Source organism: Chanos chanos, chromosome 15 (genome assembly GCF_902362185.1).
Source record: "Chanos chanos chromosome 15, fChaCha1.1, whole genome shotgun sequence".
NCBI classification, from domain to species: domain Eukaryota; kingdom Metazoa; phylum Chordata; class Actinopteri; order Gonorynchiformes; family Chanidae; genus Chanos; species Chanos chanos.
Window position 1 is genome coordinate 9,838,408 of NC_044509.1, and position 25,432 is coordinate 9,863,839.

Below are 25,432 nucleotides of genomic sequence, written 5' to 3' on the forward strand. Positions count from 1 at the left end.
CGGTCTGTGTCCCGCTGTGTGATGTTTGCCTAATAGTGTCATCCGGCTATCACAGTTGTTGATGCGCTAAAGTACTGAACTTAGTACAGCGGTTCCGCTTTTTCGAGCGTTACACTTTGTGTTCCCACACCCTCCGGGTCATTGACTGTCACCGTTTCAGAGGCGGAGCAGGCTCACAGCGCTTTTGTCTACGCGTCACCTCAGCCATTGATGTAGCTGAAAATGAGAGCCATTTAAAATTGACCAGAGGGCAGATTTGCCTCTGGATGATTGAATAGTCGCTTATGTCAGCATGCAGTCTCGTGGATCATTGGCCCTCACAGTCGAGAGTCGAGTCCTGACAGTCTCTCCACCCCCACAGCACACACTGCCCTCAGTGCAGTTACTCCCTCTGAAGCATATGCTTAAACAGGTATCTGAAAGACAAGAGTCGTTCTTTTTTTTTTTTTTTTTTTTTTTTTTTTTTTTGGGAGGAGGGCTGCCTTTCTGGCCTTCTTCCAGTGCTTAGACTGTGACGGATTGTGTTGATTTTGATGGGTAATCTTCGTTTCTGGTGATACTTCCTGGGTTTCTGTGTTATGGAAGAGCATGACATTCATTTAATGGTCCTAAGGTGCCAGCTTTATCTGTGCAGCTTAATCTTTATTCATGTGCCAGTGAAAAGCCATAAAGATGCATGTTTTTTCATTATTATTATTTGTCAGGATACAGCATGCTTAATGTATCATGTTATTTTGAAAAAAGATGGTTTGTGTTTTGTTTTCTGTACTTTCATGGTAAAGAGACAGGGTCCCCCCCTCCCCCGACCCGAAACACTAATGGTCAGAATTGCATTACATGCAGAGTTGTGCCTGGAATGGCTTTACATGTGATGTTTCAGTCTTTCATCAGTGATGATGATCATGATGATGATGACGATGATGACGGCGACATGTAAATTTGCAGAATAATAAGCTTGAAAGATGATGAACTTGTAACAACAAGCTCACTCAGTGTGGACAGACGTGCTGATGAGGCAAAGTCTTTCCATCTAGGCCTGTTGGGTTTACCAGACGGTACTAACATTTTACTGGTGCAGAGCACACATCTCAGAGGACTAAAAGCATAGATAAAGCTATAAAACTAGCACATTCAATCAGAGCTCACAGTATGACTTCTGTTCCCTGATGTGCCATACTGTAGGTAAATACATCCATACATCCATACTTTTTAATCATAGTCAAATGTTATGTAATATACCCAAGGGAGATAAAGGATTTCCCTCATTACATTCAATGGCACTGCAAGCTGCTCTTTTTTAGATTGATTATTAGTACCAGAGATGTCATCAAAGAAGGTGTACCTATGTTGTGTGTGGTAAACCAGTATCGTTTAATGAATTATTAATTATTATTCCATAAAGCCCCTGCATCTGAACAGTAACTACTAACATAGTAGATAGATATTGTTAAGATTGTTCCTCGATGCTTTGTGCAGCACCAAATTTACATCTGTTGTTAAAAACATGTACCCTGACATGCATGATTCCAACTCCTCCAAAACTAGTACTCATGATGTCTGTAGGAGTACATTACAGATATTACATTGACAGTAAAATTAAGGTAACTGTTCTGCACATTTTCAGTCTGTATGTGGTTTAGAATGGTAATTGCAGCACGTTTGTGACAGTCGTATTTCTTTCCACTTCAGATCTCTTTTGTCTAGGTCGTTTCCACAGAACCCCTCATCCTGCTTTTTTTTCATTTTAGCAAAGTGGACTCGGGTCTGAGCGCAGCAGAGGAGATTTGGGAATGCGGTTGTGTGTGATCTAAAACCTGGACCGCTGATGTAAACCTGTAAATCGCTGATGCTCAAATACCCTCAACGTTTGGCTCTCCTGACATGTAGTTGTTTTTGTTTTTGTCTCCTGACATGTAGTTGTTTTTTTTTTTTTTTTAAATTTCCAGTAGAAGAAAGAAGACACGTTAGACTCAGAGTTGTTGTACACTGTGTGTAGATGTGAAAGACACATCTGTGATCTAACTGTGTGCAAAGTGCTTTAGGCAGTGCATAAATGGGTGGTTCTGTTAATCAAATTACGTGGAAACAATTAGCAGTTAGGGTCTGAGTGTCTGGTGTCCATTATTTTGCTGTAGATACAAGGCAAATGACATAAACCACTCATGATTTTGAATTTTACTACAGAATACAAATAATGTCCTCTTTAAGGAAGTGATTAGTTAAATGAGAAGATGAACCAGTCATCATAGGTGTTGTTCAGTACAGTCAACTGTCAAAGAGTGTGGCGGTTGGAAACTGGTAATCCTTGTTCCTCTAACTGGGAAAAAAAAAGCTCTGTACTAAAGAGACTGCCATAGGTTTTTAAAATGTAGTTTTCTGGAGTCTGGCACAGTTGAATTACATGTGCTATGTTCCCGTGGAGACGCCCGTGCGCTGGCAGATGAAAAGCTGACATTGCATGTATCGGAGGACACGTGCACTAGGTCGTGCATTGAATGGGAAATGCAACATTACTGGGAACTGCACGTACCGTAAAACTGAGACAAAAGTGGGAACATAAAAAAAAAGGTAAATCATTTTTTTTAAAAACTATTGTTTTTCCTTACCCCGTCTTCTCCCGAACCGGCACGCCAAATCCCCTGCGAAACCCATGTGAAGTCAGAAACTGCTTCTTTTCACCTGCCAGTGTCATAGGTGTCTCAATGGGAATCACTCCAAGCTCCTGACGGACACAAGGAGTTACTGAAGTGCAGTGGTAGAGTGTTCTGTCTGCCTGACCCTCCCAGCACATGACCAACTGGGTTCTCAGCAACACTGAAGCTACTAATGATGCTGAGATTCAAACTATGTTTTAGTTCATTTTGCTGAAATAGTACAGTTTCATACATCAGCCAAATGAGGGTCTTAAATCTGTACATTTTCTTTTCAAAAGATTCATCCTCTTTCAGAAAAAAAAAAATCATTCATTTAAAAGGTCATTTTTGGGGTTGCTTGAGTCAATCGGAATTTGAAATCAAATCAAATCGTGAATATTGCTTGTGGTTTTTCGTCGGACCAAATAACAGACGCTTAAAAGCGGTGCGTAAAACACGTCCATCTCTTTCAAGTCTTTCCCAACTCAAATTCAGAGCCTACTGCACTTGATACGTGTGTGATTGTGAAAAACCCTCAGTGATGAACAGGGTTTGAGAGTGATACAAACCCCATGTTTTTAGAGAGAAGAGCCAGAAAATAAATAAAGAGAGAGAGATAAGGGGTGTGGTCCTGAGTCGAGTGGCTTGGTTTTGGGGGAGGGGTGCTAAAGCAGAGACTGGGCCGGGTGCTCGGTGACGTGACAGTTGGTGATGTCAGAGGCTCCATTCATGAAAAGCATGAATAATGGAGAAGCCGGTAGATTCACTGCAGCAAGCAGAAGCCATTATGCAAAAACGGAAGCCATCTCCACTTCCCTCATGTTACCACCTATCACAGGAGGACGGAGGCTTGAACAGAGAGGCATAGTAGAAGTGCCTGTATTTCAGGAGGGGAAGGGAGAGAGAAAACACACCTTCCTATAAAAAGCAGAAAAGAAAGGAGGAGGAGGAAGAGAACAGATAGAAAAAGGGAGGGAGGGGAGTGGGCGTTACCAAGCCCGCTGTGAGGTTTAGGCTCTGCTTGACTGGTCGGAAACCAGGCTGGGATGCTTTAGGAGGCGTCTCCTCCTCCTCGTCCGCCTCCCCATTTCTCTTTCTGCGACCCCTTCGATGGATGAATGAAGGAGAGAGAAGCCCATCGTTTCCGCGCAGTTCCTCCATGGCTACCAGGTTCGTCTACATCAGACCACTTGCATCCATCACCTTATCATTTGTACATGATGTCCCTAAAGAACAGAATTAGCCAGATGTTTCTGAACGTGTTTTTATGTTGTTGTGAGGTTGTTGTGTGTTTTGGTGGACATGTCTGTGAGGTAACATGCAAAATGGCTTTTTTCAAGAGAAACAGATTTATCTTTTTCAGATTCAGCAGCCTCTATTCGTACACAATGTGGTGCTCTGATAGATATGTCTCTAATGTGCTCATTTGTGCTGGCTTGGATGATTATACATTTATTTCCATGTAGAGATGGTGGAGTTAGGATGCGCAGCGGTAGCTGTGCACAGATGTACCCAAGATGACTGGGAATGGCTTGGAATATGAAACCTGCCAGAATCAACAGTCCGGCTCTCATCCTAGAGCTGGATGTGATTTAAGCGACGTGATATCATTCCCGGCCGGTCAGCGTAAACACACACAGTCAAAATCTAACGGAGATATCAACCTAACCTTACTGAATTCAACCGAAAACATCTGAAAGACTCTGTAATCTTCATCCATTCATCCTCTGTATGGACATTAGCGATCTCTGTGCTGTCGTTCCGATATAAGTTACTGTCATACCAAAGATCTCAGTCTTCTGCAGGATGCTGAAGGTGATAGTAGATTCTCAGGGTGGTGGTGAAGGTGTTGGGCTGCGTATTAAGCCACTGGTGATGACACAGATGATGTGTAATAGGTGATGTGAGATCAGCTTAGCACCATGCTCCTGTGGAAAAAAAACAAACAAAAACAAATTAGCACCTCAAGTGTCTTGTGAAGTGTTGGTACAACGTGCTCTGTGCTATTGTACGGTGTCACTTTCCACGTTTTTTTTTTTTTAAATGCGGATATAGCATATAATGTATTATCGGTTAGCAACTGAGCAGTTTGTAAATGAGTGCCTGATTTTTTATTTCAAAATGTGTTCCTTGAAAGGTGTGGGGTTTTTTTTTTTTTCTTTTTCTGAGAACGGTTTTTCATATTTTTGTGTATAAGATAGCACGCTTACTGTTTTTTTGCGCTTTAATGCAAATATTGGGGCAAACAAGAAAAACAACTATGCTCTGTCTTTCAGTTTGATCAGCGGCTCATGCTACGTTGTGGGTATCAAGCATTTGTAGACATTTGCTGAATGACATTTGCCTTAGCCTATCATCTGTATTTTGTGGCAGTTGATTGGGATACAAACAGCCTGTTGGGTTTTATTCTAAATGATGAAAAATAATGAATTGTAAAATGGCTCATTTTAGTGGTTCCCAAGCGACACTGGGTGCTTTAAAAAGTGTCTCATTTGACTTTTGTTAATGGTGAACATAATGCTCTCCATTAACACATGTTGCTCTCTTAATGTTGTGCCATTCATGAAAAAGGTGCCAGAAAGGATTTAAGGCCTAATTTCACCGACAGCTTCAGTGAGTGCGTTTTTTTTTTTCTTTTAGCTTTTGCAAAACTAAAGTAAAGTGGTTGTTGATTGGTTAAGGTGTTTGTAGGTCACCTGTGCTTCAAAATGAACCGTGTTATTTTTTTTCGCTGATAAGTTTTACAGATGTGAAACTTTGAGTTTAAATTTCCCTTGTTCTCCATTGTGCCCACTTTGACACATTGTCATAGAGCAAATGAAACTATGTGGTTGGTTTTGATTTTGTTTCTCGCTGAAGGGCGACATCCAAGCTGACACACAAGAACACACACATACGCACGCACGCCCACACACACACACACACACACGCTCACACTATATGATTAATTATCTTTGTACGGGGAGCTCTGTTGAGAGCCATTTAAAATATGATTTTACGCCGTGGTTTTGGTGTGTGATTGACATGTCATGTGGGATATTAGTGTTAATGAGTTGGTTTTTAAATGAGAGCTCTGTTGAACATTGGGTGAACGTTCAGTGAGGTCATTTGGCCTGAGAATGGGGTCAGGAAAGCTCTGAGGTTTGCACAATGAGTTGTCTGCTGAGTTGTCATAGTGAAAGTTTACCCTCATGCTCTGCTCATCCTCCCCCACCCCCCTGTGTGTGTGTGTGTGTGTGTCTCTCTCTCTCTCTCTCTCTCTCTCTCTCTCTCACACACACACACACACACACACACACATCACATGGCCACCTCCCACTCTGTCCAATAATTAGTTTTGTGTCACCGGGCCTCCTGTGGTCCTTTAAAAAAAGACATGATTAAGACAGGGTAATAACTCATCGAGTTCCTCTTAAACCATTTCCCGCACGCTGTTTTTCTGGCACGACACATTTGGATTCGACACATACATCCTATTTCAGCAACTGGTGTAACTACATTATGAATATGAAACTGTCAACCCTGGCCAGCCGCTATGACATGTAATCCACAAAATGTTCAACTACTAGGCTTTTCATTTCGACGATGTATTCACATGTCTGGTGATGGCAATCCTCTCATGAATACACTGGTGTGTTGGGTATCAGAGACACAAGCCAGCATTGTTGTAGTTTAATCAAAACTCCATTTGAAATCAAAACCCTCTGTTAGCCGCAAGAACACAAGCTGTGTTTGGCGTTGATGCTGTTTATCAGTAAGTAAAGGTCACTCTATAGACCTGTGAGTGATTTTAGCAGACGAGAGACTAGGCCAGGGTAGTGATAACAGATATCAGTGAATAGAGAGGGGGCTATCAGCAGGGAAAGAGAGAGAGAGAGTGCATGGTATTTTCCGTTCTGCTGCCACGTTTGGCTGTATCGTTCTTTTCCCGTCTGTCTTTTGTCTGGGACTGTTTGCTTTTCCAGCGGGGAAGTACTTACAACACATTTAAAATAAGGACTGTCCTTATTCTGTATGCTTGTGCGTGTGCATGTGTCAGAGAGAGAGAGAGAGAAAGAGTGAGAGAGCAGGAGCTCCATTTCTTCTGTTCCTGAATTTTTTTGTCGCCCCGGTCATACAGCTTACACTTTGTCTCCCTCTCATTACCATGGATTCTCCTCCAGCCTTTGGCTAAAGTCACCAGTTTGATCACCCTCTGTTCACGTTCTCTGTTAATGCTCTAACTCAACACAGCAGAACCCTTTTGTAAACCTCTCTCGTAAACCTTTGATGCTCATAAACGGGAGCGACAGACTTGAAAAAAAAAACGAGTGCATAAAAAGTCCGAATCTCTCTTACCCACAGACCATAAAATCTTCAGTACTGTATGGACTGAGGTGTTGTTTGGAGAGGGATTCGATTTTTTCTCTTTTTTTTTTTTCTTTTCTTTTTTTGTGTTTTGTGTTCTGATGTCACTGGCAGCAGCTGTTTGATTGTACCTGTTTGTGTCTGGCCAGATATGGCCTGTGGCGTGAGTGTTGTTCACGTGTTGTATTTAATGTACAAGGCGTTGCATATTGTACTGAATGAAACATGCATTGTTCCTTTTGAAAATCAGACAAAATACATTTCAGGTTTTTAACAGGTGGAAAACTGAACCCACTAAGACCACAGATACCGTTACTTGACCTTAATTTTCTCAGCAGTCCTAAGAAAAGATGGTCAAAATTACAATTCAAAGTCGTAATGTATTTAAAAGTTTCAGCTTGAGTCTGGGCCTAACATTTCCATGGGTTAAAACATTTTTAGGGTGATACCTAGTTGGAACAATTACTTTTCTCACCTATGACGAATAGAAAGTTGTCTCAGCAACTAGCTTGTTTTGTTTTGGGTTGTTTCTGACATCATACCTTAACTATCTCAGAGATATAATAACATCTTCTTGTAAGACCATAGTCTTCATGTACATATGCAATCTAATAAACGGCCCCTGCAGTGCACATTGCATATCCTGTGATCTTGAGCATGCTTCTCCAGCTGGAGTGTGACATGGTGAATGTGTGTTGGTGTTTGGGTGTCCACTGACCTGAGTCAAATGTCAGTGTACAGACATTCCTGGTAGCTGACTGCGCGACAGTAATCGTGTGCTTTTTGTTCTGTTCCCTCACTGTTTATGAACCGTAGACTTTCTCTGACCGTAACCGTCCATCAACCCCCCCCCCCAACCCCACCCACAGTTCTTACTCCAGTCATGTCTTAACGGAATGGAACCGCACCAAGTTTAAAATGTCAAGTAACTACAATTCTGGTGACCTCTATAAAGATGAACCAGTCCTTTTTGAATCACAAGGTGAATGAATTCTATTCCTTGGGCACCGTATGAAAACACTGTTTGGAATAAAAACAGTTACCACCACAGGCAGATGCTAAGCGGGTATGATATGTTGAAACATTTGAGTGTTGCCTAGAGGAGGGAGGAGGTGGAAGCGTACATGTTTGTATTGGCCACGTAACATGCGGGTTTTTTTTTTTTTTGTCTCATACCTTTTTTTCCCCCCTTTGTTTCTCCAGCACTGCCAGTAACTCAAACCGCAGCACGCCTGCTTGCTCGCCCGTACTCCGCAAACGCTCTCGCTCACCAACCCCCCAGAGCCCGGAGGGTGAGAACATGGTGGAGAAGGGCTCTGACCACTCCTCCGACAAGTCCCCCTCCACCCCCGAGCAAGTCGTCCAACGCACCTACAGCCAGTCTGTTCACTCCACCCGAAGTGGAGGCAAAAACTCCAAGGTGAGTGCCAGCATCCCTTATGACCTTGACCCCGTCGGCCCGGTGACCTCTTCCATAAGTAAAACAGCACTGCGCGGCATGCAGCGTAAAACGCAGCCACCGCAATGAAAATGACAATGACTGTTTTCTCTAGAGAGCCGGTTTATGTGTAGCGCTGTTTAAATGTAGTATTAGGATCTAACATCACAGTTTGTTTGATGAGATTGAAATGTTAAGAATCTGAATTATGTTTTTCCTCTCCTCTTGAATGCTCTCATGTGCTCTTATTTAGCTTATTATCATAAGTAAATCAAATATTCTGTATGTCCTATTAGAAGCAGGACATTGTATGACTCACTCTTTTATTTTGTAAGAATTACAATTAGGATTATATTCCCTAATTATGGCAAACGGTTGGCGGTTCATTTTCATGCTTTGGTTATATTTCCATATTTCCATATGCTCTTCTGTCTCTCCATTTTGCCATTGTACTAAGATAGTTTTTTTTTTTTTTGTGCTGTGTCCTCTTAAACTGAGTTATTGTCATATACAGAGCGATGAACCGTTTGTTTTATCATGTCTCTGTTCCCATTTCCCTCTCAGTGTTAACATGGTACGTTTTCGGTTTCAAGTCATCAAAAAAAGTTGCTTACCTGAAACTATTTCAACTCTTTTATGTTTTTTTTATTTTCTTTCGTTTTCGGTCCGGTACTTACAGTTTTTATTTTGTTTCTTCGTTCATCTGTTTCCTGATTTCTTTGTTCTTCTTCTCATGCATGCTAGTCTCACAAGCGACTTTCCAAAGTAAGCATCACTCTTTTCTGCTTTCTATCTGTGGTCTGTTCAAGCTGTCACCTGCTGTGTGCCCATGCCTGTGCATTTTGTATTCTGCTCTCCTTCCCTCATAAACCTCTGGCTTACCAAACCCCTCCTAACATCCCCAAAGTAGCCCTCTCGCTATGCTTTAATGCAGTGCCTTCCAAACCATATCCATGTCACCTCACGCCCTGGTGTTCTTTGCTTTTTTTTATTCTTTTTTTTTTTTGCTTCTTTCTGGTGCCCCTGACGAAACACTTAACATTTTCAGGCCCTCAGTTTTGAACCACGTGTGCTAGAGCTAGAATAAATCAGAAATGTCCAGGACCTGAGATGTTTTTGGGTTTAAATCAATGAAAAATATCATTTACTATATGTCCCCCCCCCCCCCCACGTATTTGTATAAATTCTTTATGTTTATTAAGTCAGTTTATCCTAATGTACAAAGCTTCAAGAATTATCCTAATGTGAACAGTATGGGAATATTTCCTATAGCAGATAACTCAACCTCTGCCTTCCGGACATTTCTGTGTTCCCCTGACTTGCCTATGTTACATAGTGCTGAATGCTAACATGCTATAGCTGTACCCAAGTCAATGCTGCCTTACCTGGGCTAAAGCTGACTCCTCCTACTAACCATGACCCTCATTCAACTGAATGCATCCCCAGCATTAACTAGACTTTCAGTATCATCTACTCAGTGTCATTTATTCTGAATACACATGTCAGTGCTTAGTTCTGCAAACTACGTTTTCACATTTCCACTTTTTATTTACTGACAAAACACCACTGTATTTACTTATCATTTATATATTGTCTGCCCCACAAAAAAAGACAGAATCATCATTTTTAGTTTTAAGAATATTGTCACCCACTTCTAGCTATTTACAACAACAATGAATTATGTCCAGGAGGTCTGCCTTGGTTGGGTAAGATAATAATGTGCACATTTTGCATATCATTCAAATAAAAACAAATGATTAAATCAGTGGTAGCGTTACTGTAGGACTACACACACACACACACACACTCTCTTTCTCTCTCTCTCTCTCTCTCTCCCTCCCACACACACACACACAAACACGCAACAATGACTGTGTATATTTGTAATCCATTCCAAAGCCCTGGCTGCTGATTGGTGGAGCAGCAGTGGTGGTCTGTCCACACTTTTGCTGTGATTGGTACACTACCGCTGCTCCTACAGGGACACAGTGAGGGAGTGAACAGGTCACACACATGAGCACTGAGCAGTGCACACACACACACACACACACGCATACATGTACACATCACACACACACAGACACAGCAATTATAGAATGAGGCATTTGTCTTAGGAAATACTGTGAAAGAATTTGAAATAAGGAAATGGAAAAAGATTAATTTGCCCAAATGGTCCAATTAACCTGAATTTCTTATGATCATCCTATTATGTTATTCATTTAACACATAATCCATCACTCTCAGTTACGTGAACACTACTCTATGTTAATTTTCTTTCCAGTATGACAGACTTAACCTTATTAAAGTAAGAAATCCATTTTCTTTCATTTCCCTCCCGGCCCCAACTTGTGTGTTCCTTTTGTCTGAAACATTCCGTTTTTAAATAATGTCCGTATATGAGTGTGTAGAGGTCAGTTTCCCTGTGTGTCACAGTAATCAAATTTACAACCTCCCTCTCCTAATATGTGTTCACCCCACCATTCATATGCCATAATCAGTGTAGTGTGTACATGTGTTTGTGTTCAAGGAAGAGGGAACTGAAGAGGGAGAGAGAGAGAGAGACAGAGAGAGAGAGGCAGAGAGAGAGAGACAGAGAGAGAGAGAGAGGCAGAGAGAGAGAGGCAGAGAGAGAGAGACAGAGAGAGAGAGGCAGAGAGAGAGAGGCAGAGAGAGAGAGGCAGAGAGAGAGAGACAGAGAGAGAGAGACAGAGAGAGAGAGACAGAGAGAGAGAGGCCAATATATATCAAACTCTATGTAAAACTCAGCCATTTTAATAAAAACTCTACATGCCATGGCTTGAGGTCAGGTGCATTGAGGTCAGGATCAAATGAGAGATGATTTCATAAACAAACAAACAAACAAAAAAAGTTTCGGTTTTACTTAAATGTCGTGTTGCTGGACCGCTTACTGTGCAATCCATATTCATCACATTTTGCTGCTAATAACGACTTTCTAGGTATAATTGTGCGGTGGGATATTTTTACACCTACAGCATATATTTCTAATATGAGATCAAGCCGATGGATGGTTGCACATCCCCTTAATAAGTTAACGATATTCTTTTGTTGCGGTATACAGTGTCCGTTTGATGAAATAGTGCCCCCTTGTGGAGTAGAAGATAAGCACATGCACAAAGATAGTTTGTGAAGATTGGTGCCACGATTGTGTCGGTGAAAAGGCAATATTAGACATTGTCTGACATGTTGGCAGAACTAGTTTCTAAATTTAAAATGCCTTTGTTTATTTAAACTTTGATTACTGAATGAGTCAGTAAAACTGCCCCGCTCATTAAATGTGTTCTCCTCACACTCAGCTTTGAAATCATATCAAACTAAATATTTACACATGAATTCAAATACACAGATTGTCCAAGGCAACGGACTTGTGGGTACAACACCGACGTTGTTTACATTTGTTTACATCTAGAAGCTATTTTAAAAGATTGTTTTTAAAGCATATGTCAAACTTCCTTTTCAGTGTGTCCCTCACACTCTTTTTAACCCCCCTTGAGCTGTAGTTTGCAGTTTTGCATCTATACCTGTGCCTTGCTGGGCCCTGCTCTAACCTGTTTTGCTGAGGTTGGCAGTTTCTTCAAAACTAAATTATGTTTATCACACGTGTGTAATTAAAGATACTGCGAACCCCAGTGCCTGGTAACAATTCAATCACCGTGTAGCGTTTCTTACCAAACGCGTCGCCTCCACATTAACACACAGGTATACATGCTACTGAGTTACAACAGCACTCTCTACTGTGCCCTGCATATGTATCTGTCTAACACGCTACATTCTGGGGGGAAAAAAATGTCTAATGCCTCATTAATAACTCTTTTCATTTTTGTCTCTTTGAATGCGCGATCGTCCCTGCATCTACAGAAAAGCCAGAGCTGGTACAATGTAAGTAACACTCTCTCTACATCCCTCTCTCTCTTTTTTGGGGGGGGGGGTCGGGGGGGGGGGGGGGGGGGGGCTGTTGGAAAGTGTGGCAGATCACATGTGTCCCCTGCACATGTTTTCGATCTGCGGTCAGTCTTTCCTCGTGTTTCGGTCTGTGTGCCTTAGTTGCAGATGGGACATGATTTGTGAATAGCTGGTTTCAGGTGACATGGAGTGAAGGCTGTGGCCAGGACACTGTTAATCTGAATTGAGGAGATGTCTCCATGTGTCGTCTGAGTTTTGTCTGAATTAGTTTGATGGCCGTAATGATGACAAAGTAATTTTGCCTTCAAGAAAAACATTTGGAACAACTTAAGTTGTATGACTCGGAGTATTATATTATATTATATTATATTATACTATATTATATTATATTATATTATGTGATTTTTATTATACTGGGAAAAAATAGAATTAGATAGATTAACTGGGGTATGACACTTGATTGATGTTTTTGAGACAGAGCTAAAAAATGTTGGAAATTTGCTAATTCATAGAAGATCTGTACAGATTTCTCTGTAGGCTGTAGCAGCATGCATGCCAAGACATGGAACCATCAGTTAGAACTATTATTCAGTGGAGTTTTCCCATGGGAAATGTCAAATGCAAGAAGTACATCTCACAGAGGAAAGGTTTTGTGTGTGTGTGTGTGTGTGTGTGTGTGTGTGTGTGTGTGTGTACAGCTTTGTGCTGCTTAGTCAGCTCCTGATTCTTTACATTTTCCCAGATAATATGAATGCGTTGTGCTGTAGGGAGATTGGCTGCTCTCGTCATTACCTTCACATGAGCTCTGAAGCTGTTGCCTGTGTGTACATATTAAACATATTAAACAAGGCAGGACACTGTGTGAGTGTTTTTAATATTGTAAGTTAACATGTTTGACTGAACTGTTTTCTTATACTGCTTCAACTGGTTCAGTTGAACTTGGCCACGTTTACCAGAGTCAGGAAATTTCTCCTGACCCTTTGTCCAGAGAGCTGATAAAACATTGCGTGCCAAACCAACAACTTGTAGTTCTTTCTCATTTATTGAAATATTGCAACAATAGCATTGAAGTTCAGGGAGCCAAAAGACACACACACACACACACACACACACACACACACACAGAAAGAAAGAAAGAAAGAAAGAAAGAAACACAGACAAAAAAAGAACCTTTTATGATTTTGACTGCATGAGATAGAGATTACATTAGTTTTCTCATTTCCTGTTTGTGGAAATGCATAGGAAACAGTGACAGTTAACTGTGTGCCTATTATTGTGCCTGTTTGTGTGGATGCTTGTCCTCCAATGGACATCCTGTCATGCTATGCCCTGAATGACTGACACAATAGGAGCCAGATTTAATGAATTCAATGATTGTCTCACCCAGATAGGACTGACTGCATGTGTAGTCAGTCAGGCCTTACCCAACAGTAACTCTGCCTTCTCCAAGCCAGTTGTATCTGTGAAGTCTTACCTTGCTCTGAGGCGCTATGTCTTGGCACTCCCGGTCAGCTTCTCCGAGAGGAGTTTGTTTTCAGCTGAGGCAGGGTTTTCAGTGAGCTGTAAAACAAGCTTCCTCGTGGGAGCATAAATTATGGATTATGGTCGTTTGCCCTCTTTATGACTGAATGTTAGCATGCAGGGTGGTCACAGCTTAAGCACTGAGGCTGAGAGAAACACTCTGCCAGGGAGCGGGAAGAGAAACCGCTCCACGTGAGTGCCACAAAGCGGTCCGCGGCCGGTCTCACCTCGGCCGCAAAGCCTTAACGAGACTGAGGTGTTACCCGTTGGCTGGACGGCCAGTCATCATCCACGCAAACGGTGCTACTACTCACCGAATTAACACAGACTGGTGTGTGGTGTTTTCTGCCTTCACACATACACACACACACACACACACGCCTGAGGGTTTTTTAGGCAGATGTTTTGCTCGGGGATAGGAATGAGGGGCTGTTGGGCTTTTTGGACTCTGATTCACCTTTTTGGTATGTACCCCTCCTCCTTGTTCCTCCCTCCCACCTTCCCCTGTTCAACCCAGAGAGGAGTTCACTGGAGTTCATTCACCCTAAAGAGAGTGGGAGCATAAGGAGAGGAAAGGGGAGGAGAGAGAGAGAGAGAGAGAGAGAGAGAGAGAGAGAGAGATCGAACAGGGACATTGTCCTTGGCCATCCTGCAATGTTTACATCACAGAGTGACTTGCACACAATGGCTCACTGTTTGTGTGTGTGTGTGTGTGTATGAGTGCGTCCACAGAGCTTTTGAATCAATTTTTTCCCCATTCTTAGTCTAGAGTGCTCAGTGCCCTGCATTTGCCATAGACATACTTCAAATATTTGTACTGCTCTTCATTCTTGAAATTTACGTTGGGTGAAAAAAAGAGGAAAGTTTGCATTCGTCAGCAGGCTTCATATGGGGTCGTTTGGTTGTGTGTTATTTTCTTTAGTTGTCATGGGGTGGTATCGATAGTGACGCTGCGTGAGGTTCATGAACAGGGAGTATGTGATAAAAAAAAAACAAAAACAAAACAGAGAGAGGAAAAAGATAAGTTTTTGAATTTAAGGGGGAGTTGTCGTGGGCAACGTGACCTCATAAATACCAAATCTGACAGCCCTTCAATTTTTGGCACTGCCTGGAGCAAAAGGCTCACTAAACCACTACACGCTCCTCCTCTCCCCCCTTCTACCCTACACCTCATTGGCTTATTCACTCCCAAATCCCCTCCTCTCTTTCCCCCTCTCTTTCTTTTACACACAAACACCCTCTCTCACACTCCTCCTACACCACACTCTAAACTTGTTTTCTAGGAAGCCGAGAAGAAGCAGAGTGAACTCTGCTGTGTTGATGTTGTGGTGTCAGTGTGTTGTGGTGGACATATTGGTTAAACGCAGTGTTGTCTCTGGTTCTAAACCAGACCTTAATATATTTCTCTGCAATTAATAGAGGATTGCCTTTATCTTTGACAAGAGGAGCTTTGTTTCAAAAGGAGGACTTTTCAAATGGAGGAATAGGGTTTGGAGTTTTTTTTTTTTTTGTCAGGACACTTCATTGCTTTTGGCTTTTGGTGACCAAAGTTCTTACCATACCATGGTAACGGCTGGATGTGAAGCAGCTTCTTTTTTTGGAATCTCTACTGTGTCTGGGTACATTCGGACCCCGCAAAGGACTTAACACCCTACATGAGGCAATCTTCAGATTTATAGATATCCATTTTCAAGTGCTTGATTTTCTCACTTAAAATACAGAGAAAGGTTTGTTTGGCTGTTCCTCTGTGACAGACCCATGAAGACTCATAGAGCTCATTTGCATCTACTCTCAAAGTGAAAACGTCCTGGCAAACAGAATCTTGGCAGATCACTTCACCAACATCAGTTTGAGTGTGAATTCATAACAGAAAAGGAAGGTTCTTGTCAGCGGTCTAAAATACCATCTGAATCAGTGGATCTGTTAACCTGAGTTTACTCTAGAGAGAACATTGCAACTTGGGAGAGAATGGATTTGCATATTTCCAGTCATTTCCACCAGTGATGTATCTTAAAAAACACCAAACCAGTTTCATGACTATTTTTAGGGTTTCGTAGCACACTTTTATAATATGGTGAAACCTTGTCTTATTATTGGGGATAGTTTTTCCGTGTCAGCCTTGGTGTTTCAGGGCCTCTTTGTGGGGTGGCTTTTGGACCACTGTCTGCTGTTACGCTGAAAACCTTGAGGGGGTGATGAAAAATGATGTGTCCCCCGAGAGAGGGGGTTACTTTCGGTTAACTCTGGAGTTAAGAGGCAAGACCTGAACCCACCCACTGCTCACACTGTGTGAGGAACTACCATCACTACAGTTGGAAGTAAGAAATCTCCAAACAGCTGTCTTCATCCATTAAAGGAGAGACCTTTTACCTGAGAACTCTGTAGGTCTTTGTACTTTTGGTTAACCGCTGGAGCCATTAAGTATGGAAACCGAGACTGATTCATTTTCTGAGTGGGAAGCAATCCTTCAACCTGATGAGTCCCAGTATGACTGGACAGACTGGGACTGGGAATCAGAAAGACTTCCAGCTGTAAGTTTTCAATCCCAGAGCTCTAGATAAGGGCGTGTCTGGCTTTCGCTGATGATCAGCCAAAGTCCATAGCAGAACCTTAGCCATGCTTTGAGCTCATCTGTGTAAGCTCTGTAAAGCCAACAGTTTAATGGAGAATAATGAAAGGGTCCGGCTGCCCGGAAAGTCTTATCAGTAAAGTACTGGGGACCTCGAGAGTGTTCATGATCAAAACTGCTGTGTTTGACAGAAAGTGGTCTGAGTAAGAGGAATTTCAATTCTTTGGGTGGTTTCCTCTGAGGATTTCACATGTCTTTGTAATCTGGTTTAAGTGACTTTTAATAAACGCAGACAGGGATGTTTTCAGTGTGTAGACATAGGAATGCACTGTTTTTGCTGTTTAAGACAGACAGGCTTAACTGTGTTGAGTCGATAAATTGCTTTCACCCAGTCCTTACCGCCAAGTTGTTACGAGTCGTTACATGTATGTAAAATGTAGCATATTCGGGTGTTCTTATGCAAAATAAATTTTCACTTTCTTTTTCAATTGGGTTATGTGTACATTGCAATTTGACAGTCCTTAATGTTATTTTTGTCATTCATTTGAAAGTTTGAAAAAGATGCAGTAGCACATCTTATCAAGCTCTGAATTTCAGATTCACAGACCTGCTTTGCTTTTGTGATACGACCTTATGCTTTTGTGTGTTTTTTTGGCACTGAAACTTTCAGAGCGGTCCAGTCAGAATTGTAAACTTTCCTCTTTTCCTTTTCTTTTCTTTTTTTTTTTTCCGGCAGGTCTTGAGCCCCACATACAAACAGCGTAATGAAGACTTCAGGAAGCTCTTCAAGCAGCTGCCTGACACGGAGCGGCTTATCGTGGGTGAGTTAGAAAGAGGATGTCAGGGACTCTGCTACTGACGTCAAGGTGGCCAAAATGGGCATTGTTGGGTGTTTTCTGGCACTGCCTTGTATCCTGTACATGTCCTCACATTTCTACAATATGTGGCCAAAATTTGCAATACCCCGTGTCAAAGCATTTCATTTTTCACTTTTTACTCCATTAGGATGTAACAGATACAGAATGGCTTAAAGTTACTGGCCTCTCACAGATAATCTTTGACCTTCTCCTCTCCTCACAGACTACTCCTGCGCCCTGCAGAGAGACATCCTCCTGCAGGGACGACTCTACCTCTCCGAAAACTGGATCTGTTTCTATAGCAACATTTTCCGCTGGGAAACACTGGTATGGATTTTAATGAAGGATAAATAATTGACCAAAGGAATTAATGAATTCAAATTTGAAAAATGAATGCATGAAGTATTAACAAATAAATATATATGTGTGTATGCATACATATTAAACTTCTGATTGACTTTCCATGTTTATTTATTAACGTATTTATTTATTATTTAATTAGTGTTTTTAACATTATTTTGGTAGAGCGTGTCCTCCCAACGTAATATCTGCTTTTCCATGTGTCATAGCCATTTCTGCTGTCTGAGATGTTATATGTGCTCTGTGTTGCCACGCATTTGATTTCTCACTCTTTTTCTCTCTTACAATTGTGTGTGCGTATGCGTGTGCATGCATGTGCGTGTGTGTGTGTGTGTGTGTGTGTGTGTAGCTGACAGTCCGGCTAAAGGACGTTTGCTCCATGACAAAGGAGAAGACGGCCCGTCTCATCCCCAATGCCATCCAACTGTGCACTGACAATGAAAAGGTCAGAACTGGACCATAAAAACAATCAATACATCACACTCACACACACACACTCACACACACACACACACGCACACACACTTCCAGTCCTGTAATTGTTGTCTTGTATTTCTCTACAGCACTTTTTTACCTCGTTTGGGGCGCGGGACCGCACTTACATGATGATGTTCAGGCTGTGGCAGAACGCTCTGCTGGACAAGGTAAGATCCTGCTTCACCTGTCCCCTCACGGACTCCACTCTGTCACATCTGTTTTCTCCGCTGGAACCTACCTAAGAGATGACTGTTGACCAAAGCTGAAATAGTCCCAAAAAAAAAAAAAAATCCTAACCCAAAACATGGCCAAAAAGGGAATGTTTTGGAATTGTTGACTATAAACAAAAAAAAAAAACAGCTTTGATGTCGGCGGCGTGTGGCAGGCTGTTATGGTCAAGGTCAAAGGTTTTACAAGGTCGGCAGGTCTGTTATCCGTGCGAAGCTGTCGCCACTCAGTTCCTCTCTGCTCCTTCTTTCATTACAGCCGTTATGTCCCAAAGAGTTGTGGCACTTTGTGCACCAGTGCTACGGTAGTGAACTGGGCCTGACCAGCGACGACGAGGATTACGTCCCTCCTGACGACGACTTCAACACCATGGGGTGAGTCATGCTCCTCTTTCACATGCACCGCGTCAATGGAAAGGATTGCTTTTATCTTACGGAGTTCATCTCCATCCTATCTGATGGAACAAAACGTTTCTACTTAGGCTGCTCACGCACAAGGTTCGAACCAAAGTCAGCACGCATCAACACATATTTTTGGGGGGGGGAGTCATTCATTCTTTATATACACCATAAAGGTATAAAAAGTAATATAAACAAATAAATTTGAGGGGACGATTTTAGATTTAAAAAAAAAAAAAAAAAAGACGAGATTCTTAACCAATTTGCTTTAAAATACTGCTTTTTTTTCGGTTCTCATGTCATTTTTCTGGAGGCAGTCTTTAACTACGCTAACTTTTTTGGGGGTTGCTGAGCAGTCAACATTCTGTCGTATTATATTTTAACAATAACAAGAGCATTTTCCGCCCAGCGTTCTCACAGTGCTCTCGACACCGCAGTGTTCCTAGGCAACCCAGCTTATATAAATACTCCTCTTACCGATACCCACCATATACTCCACACTCCATTACCATCCATACCAGAGTGCAGCTTCTGCTCCTCGAGCTGATAATCTTGACCTCCAGCTGTTGCCCCTCCCCGTGGTGCAGGTACTGCGAGGAGATGCCTGCCGAGGAGAGCGAGGCCAACGACAACTGCTCCAAGACCCCCGAGGCTAAGCCAGACGTCAGTCCGCAGCTCCCCAAAAAGAGCTTCCCCAACAACAGCCTTCCCTCGACGGGCAGCACAGAGACGCCGGTCCCTGTGAGTACCGGAGACTAAGGCGTGGATTATAAGAGGTGTACAACGTGCCGTGAATATACCGCAAAGATTTAAAGTCATGAGGATGTAGTAGTTCAATGTTAGAGCAGTCAGCAGGTTTTGTACGTCTCTCATTGCACTGTCTGTGAAGACCAATCAGCGATTTTACGCCCGTGCATGATTCTTTCGTTCAGTAAGTTTGTAAACAATTTGTGAGTGTATGTCATTTTGATCTGAACCATTTTGCTTTGATCAGCTATGATTGTGGGGGTTTTTTTCTGTTCTTTGGAACAGTATGACATACCCCCTGTGGAGGAGGAATTTTCTGGCTGTCTTCCTGAAGATCTCCTAAACCTGCCCCTGACGGACAACAAGATCTCAGAGTCCAGTGTCCCAGTTCCCTCCCCGTCTCTCGACTTCAACGACAATGAGGACATCCCCACTGAGCTCAGTGACTCCTCTGAAACGCACGATGAAGGTATATATTTTTTTTTTTCAAACCACATTTTGATCACTTTGTTTAAGAACTTTCTGTAGGCCTTAATTCCCTGGGTCCTACAACACTGCACAGTAGATAATGGTCTGATGTGAGTTTGTGTGTATGTGTGTCTAGCAGGAGAGGTGCAGGCCTTCCATGAAGATCTGAATGGGAAGCAGTACATTAATGAAGTGTACAAATTCAGCGTGGACAAACTGTATGATATCCTCTTCACTGAGTCCCAGTTTATGAGGGACTTTTTAGAGCAGCGGCGATTCTCAGGTAAGCATTAAAGAGGAGTTCCCATCTAATGCATGACCATACTGCTTTTCTTTTCCTTGCACACTCACTCACTCACTCATTTACTCACTCACTCACTCACACTCTGCTCACACTCTGCAGATGTGGTCTATCATCCTTGGAGGAAAGAGGAAACTGGCAACCAGACGAGGGAGATCATGTACACCATTGCTCTCACCAACCCCCTGGCCCCCAAAACTGCCACAGTCACAGAAACACAGGTTTGCAGCCAGCACTCTCTCTTTCTCTCTCTCTCTCTCTCTCTCTCTCTCTCGTTTTCTCTCACTCCCTCTCTCTCTTTCTTTCTCTCTCTGTTTCTCTCTTTCTCTCCCTGTTTCTCTCTCTCTATCTCGTTCTCCCTCAGTCTCTCTTTTTCTTTCTCTCCGTTTCTCTCTCTCTTTCTCTCTACTACACCCCCACTCATTGTACTCTGTTTATATACTAGACCTTGTACAAAGCGAGTCAGGAGGGGGGGTGCTACATTATTGACGCAGAGGTCATCGCCCACGATGTTCCATATCACGACTACTTCTACACCCTCAACCGCTACATGCTCACCAGGGTCGCCAAGAACAAGTGCCGCTTGAGGTAAAGCTGTTATACCTGCGCACGATGCACTTTTCATGTTAGACAGTTTGTACAAAATTTGTTTCTGTTGAAATGACCAATCTACATGCCCTCCGCTACATTTTTGTATAGGGTGTCAACTGAGCTGAGGTACAGGAAGCAGCCCTGGGGGCTGGTCAAGGGCTTCATCGAGAGAAACTTCTGGAGCGGCCTGGATGAATACTTCAGACATCTGGGTGAGAATTTGAGTGGGTTTTTTTTTGTTTCTTTGTTTGTTTTTTGTTTTTGTTTTTTTCATTTAAAATACAAGATTTCTTCACCACAGCTTTTGTGGGATTATAATGTATGATTATAATGTTTGTTGTGTGTGTGTTCAGAGCTGGAGCTGAATAAAGTAGAGGGGGTGCTCAGAGAACCTCACAGACAGTCTCCGAAAGCCAAAGCCGTCAGGACGTCCACGGGTCGCCGCAGAAAACGACCTTTAACCCACCTGCGACCGCAACACCTTGACGAGGCCCTCAGTCCTGTCACTACGCCCGACGAGGAAGAGGTCATTCGCCGCAGCAAACATGTCGCAGGTCTGACTACGCCTTAAACCCACGCTCATTAAACATGAAAACCGATCAGACAGTTTCACGCATCATTTGGATATCATTTATGAAAAATCATACATTTTGAATGATGTACCGCGATGCGCTCTTAAGCAGGATGCCAGAAACTAACTTCTCTCTTCCTCAGTTGATTTGCCTCTCTGTAAACTAAAAAAAGAAAGGATCATTCTACAAATCTGAGGCAGCTGGCCAAAGAATTATAGAGCAACCCATTGTTTAAAGCAACACTTTTTTAGCCAACGGGGTTTCATTATCTTTTTTATGCCTTATTGTCATTTTCACTTCTGCTAAATGTGAAATCTTTGCATTGACCCTATAGGATCCACACAGACCAGACACATCCCTGACCATGTCCCAGGAGGCTTAGCTCTATACAGTGTATCTAAGTTACTTCTCATCATCAGCTTTGTGTGAGTACAACTAACTCAGGCGGTAACGTCCTTAACGTAGCGATTAAACAAATTCAGTTCAGTAGACTACTGTTGATCACGGTGTTCTATACCTCCATAATGTGCAAAGATATCTTTTCATTGTTCATATCTCCATGGCGACAGCGATGAAAGTTCAGTGTGCACTAGTGCAGGTTTCATTCACATGCTTGTTGTGATTCGGTCTGGATCATATTGGTTTCAGTTCAGAGTGAGTTTCATCTGTTTCATTTCAGCCCACAGAGCTGCAGAATTAAGCTGCTTTTCCTTTGTGAATAGTCAATATTTAATATCCATTGTTTCTCACTGCCTCTCCTCACGGTTTCAAAGTAAAAGTAGATCAGCGGGATTTAGCATTAAGGGAATGAAAAAGTCAAACCTCTTTTCCTTTACACTTCTCTTGTAATCTCTCTCTCTCTCCCTCTCTCTCTCTCTCTCTCTCTTTGTCTTTCTTCCTCGTCGTTCATTGTCCTCATTGCCGTCTGTAGGATCTGTGTAAGGTATCCAACTCTTTTAATCGCACAAATCAAATTAAAAAAAGAATATAAACTTACAATCAGGCTCCAGATGTCAGGGCAATCTAAATATTGTGAACTATTTCATGAAAATCCAAATTTAGAGGTGTTATAGACTGCATACGTAGAGAATTCTTCAGCGGCTTCGTATGCGGTCGTGTAGTGTACGTAATTTAACGGTTTCTGTCTTGTGTTCCACAGTCTGGTGCTGCTGGTGTTTCTGAACGTGATGTTGTTCTACAAACTGTGGATGCTGGAGTCCACGGCCCAGAGCCTCACGTCTTGGCATGGCCTGAGACCCCATGAGAGGTATTCTGTCTAAGGCAATGATCCAACCACACAGCCCAGTATTATCGCTATAGACGTCATCGCTCAGTCTGACCTTGTACAAACTGTTTCTTCTGTTTTTATGCTAAACTCATTTAGTGTTACACTTTGTCATGTAAAAACAATAGTGAAGAGTGCATGACCAGTAGTTTCAGCTCGAACATTCCCAGAGTAACTTCTTTTAGTTGCATAACATATTGATAAGCAAAGTAGCGTCAGTGGAGTACGTGCGCGTATGCATGCGTGGGTGTATTTTTAATTAACTTTCTGTGTGTATGTGTATGTGTATGTGTGTGCGCGTGCGTGTGTGTGTGTGTGCGTGCCTGTGCGTGTGTGCGTGTGTGTGTAAATGTTTGTGTATTACAGTAAACTTCCACAGACAAAGATGGAGTGGGCACAGCTGCTTGAGTCCCAGCAGCGTTACCATGACGACGAGCTCCAGAAATGGCGGGAGATAATCAAGTCCTCTGTCCTATTGTTAGATGAGGCACGTACAAACTAGAGACATGGCCTTTCCTCTAAATGTGGCCACTGTGTGCCATACTGTGCGACTAAAATTGAATTCCCATTGTCATATATAAACCTAAACTATGTCAGTCAACAATACACACCCCCTGGATGATTCCTCACTTGTCACTTCTAAAGTACATTAGCAGACAGGGCATAGGTTTTGTCCTTTCTGACATGTGTCTGTTGTCATACAATGGCTTGATTGACAATGTGCGTTTTTGTGTGTGTTCCAGTTGAGAGATTCTCTGATGAGCCTCCAGAAGGGCATTGGCTTAAGGGACTACAATTCAGAAACAGAGGAAAAAAGGAGTCGTTATCACTGACACACACACATCCACCCCCCCCCCCCTCGGCCGAAAGGACACGCAGTGCAATAGTTATTACGACACCCATCATCATCGTGTTACAGGGAGGAGACGAGAGCTGTGACGGATGTGACCGAGAGCCTATGAACCTATGAACAAGGGCCCTAATATCTATTTTTTTTTTTACCCTTTCACTTTTTCGACCCGGCTACTCGGAGCGAATCCCATCTCCGCTGCCTCGAGCCAGACCTTCGGGCTCAAACGGAGGACAGTGGGATCGCTCCGTCTTTGTCTCTTCGTCTCTTCTCCTTTCAAACCCCCCCCCCACCCCCGCCCCACACCTCTCCTTTTCTCAAGAATGTTTTATTCGCTGCGTAAGGGAAAACAGCAGCAGCAGTAAATTTATGAGGAAGAACATGCAGCGTGCATTTTGATCCTCGTGTGAGATCTCGACAGGAAGGTTCACGTTTCACTTTCTGCTCCCGCAGCGTGAGAAAAGAAAAGAAAAGAAAAGAAAGGAAAAGAAAAGAAAAGAAAAGAAAACGAGATAGTAGATTTCTTTGGATTCGTGGGTTTATGGATTTTAATCTCGGCTGTAGAGGTGGGCAGCCATGTCACGGCTGCAGTATCCCTTTTCTAAGCCTTTGGACTCATCTGGTGTGAGAAGATATCAGAAATAATAAGAGCTGTTCGGTGCAAACAAACGTTCATTTCTTAGAGCAGGAGAATGTGGAATCACTGTATACTGTCCTGATGCATAAAGTTATGACATTTTTAAGTAGAGATATATTTGTTGCCAGAGCAAATTTTATCAGGCTCCCATGGTAAATCGGGGCTGGTTCCCTGATAGCTTGTGCCATGGTATAGTTCATAATATTAACTTAGTCTTTACAGGAAGTTAACAAAAACCGAGGAATTGAGGATGCACAGGGGAATTGGAATGCTTTGTTATTGTTTTTGGATCTCTGCATGGTTTACCAGAATCTGTTATACTGTAATCGAAACCTTATGTGTGCTGTGAAGCTACTTGCTGTTGCACTGGATGCTCGAAAGATCCTCCCCAGCAAACCAGGTTGTATTCTCGTTACAGTTTATTTAATGCCGACAGTGATACAGTTAAGTTATTATGATTGGTTGTTTTTTTTGGGGGGGTGGGGGGGGGGGTCTCAGAAATGTTTGCATCTCTTCTTCAGGTCTATGTATTACATCCTGAAGGCTTTCTGTTATCATTCCTACATTGCCAAGTTTTCCATGTCATTTTTGTTTTTCAAGTCATGGATGTTGTTGAGGTATTAGTATTCTTTTATTTAAACAGCATTCCCTGGGTGTTTTGGACATATTATACTGTGTCACGGAAAATTTTGCAAAGCCCTGATTGTATGGAGAGTATAAAACAGACTGAAGAACAGGTTAGGGTTGGAGATTTTGAAGAACCATTAAGATCTTGTTATCCTTCTATGGCCTAGCTACTGAAGTGAAGAGGAAAACTTATTCTAAAGGGATACTGCAGCAGGACCAAAGGAAAGTGTGTGTGTGCGTGTGCGTGCGTGTGTGTGTGTGTGTGTGTGTGATGACTAAACTGTGAACAAATCTATTTATATGCTTGAGGTTTGGAAAAACCAACAATAATTATATCAGATGTACAGTATTCAGAAACAGATAGTTATTGATTATTTATGTGCAGTGTAAGAAATGTGAAGAGCTTTAGGGGAAAGAAGATATTTCTGTTTCTTCCGTGAACCCAACGTGCCGCAAGCCGGAGCGAGATGTATTAAATGTTTATTTTGTGTCTTCCCATTTCAATGCCCAAAAAACATTTAACTTTTGGCCAAAATGCCTTTCAGCCCATGTTGAACATAAGCTTTTTGGAGCCTCGTGTATTTCTGTTCATGCAAAAAGAACAT

General features: G+C 42.4%; 1 protein-coding gene across 3 annotated transcripts in view; it reads left to right on the forward strand.

Moving 5' to 3' along the window:
* Positions 1 to 23,823, forward strand: part of gramd1ba (GRAM domain containing 1Ba) — a 40,965-nt gene extending 17,142 nt beyond the window's left edge. Inside the window, exons 3-22 of one of the 3 annotated variants that reach the window (XM_030792340.1) lie at positions 8,184 to 8,400; positions 9,163 to 9,183; positions 12,295 to 12,315; positions 17,166 to 17,250; positions 17,510 to 17,613; positions 17,996 to 18,091; positions 18,210 to 18,290; positions 18,610 to 18,725; positions 19,337 to 19,490; positions 19,782 to 19,965; positions 20,104 to 20,247; positions 20,368 to 20,486; positions 20,711 to 20,853; positions 20,965 to 21,068; positions 21,210 to 21,410; positions 21,763 to 21,853; positions 22,360 to 22,371; positions 22,588 to 22,695; positions 23,080 to 23,200; positions 23,457 to 23,823. In XM_030792340.1, coding sequence (XP_030648200.1) covers positions 8,184 to 8,400; positions 9,163 to 9,183; positions 12,295 to 12,315; positions 17,166 to 17,250; positions 17,510 to 17,613; positions 17,996 to 18,091; positions 18,210 to 18,290; positions 18,610 to 18,725; positions 19,337 to 19,490; positions 19,782 to 19,965; positions 20,104 to 20,247; positions 20,368 to 20,486; positions 20,711 to 20,853; positions 20,965 to 21,068; positions 21,210 to 21,410; positions 21,763 to 21,853; positions 22,360 to 22,371; positions 22,588 to 22,695; positions 23,080 to 23,200; positions 23,457 to 23,546 — 2,212 coding nt within the window. In that variant the 3' untranslated portion in view covers positions 23,547 to 23,823. Of the gene's footprint in view, positions 1 to 8,183; positions 8,401 to 9,162; positions 9,184 to 12,294; positions 12,316 to 17,165; positions 17,251 to 17,509; positions 17,614 to 17,995; positions 18,092 to 18,209; positions 18,291 to 18,609; positions 18,726 to 19,336; positions 19,491 to 19,781; positions 19,966 to 20,103; positions 20,248 to 20,367; positions 20,487 to 20,710; positions 20,854 to 20,964; positions 21,069 to 21,209; positions 21,411 to 21,762; positions 21,854 to 22,359; positions 22,372 to 22,587; positions 22,696 to 23,079; positions 23,201 to 23,456 lie in introns of those variants that run through there. The other 2 variants (XM_030792342.1, XM_030792341.1) reach the window with 2 other exon arrangements.
* Positions 23,824 to 25,432: the final 1,609 nt, after the last annotated feature.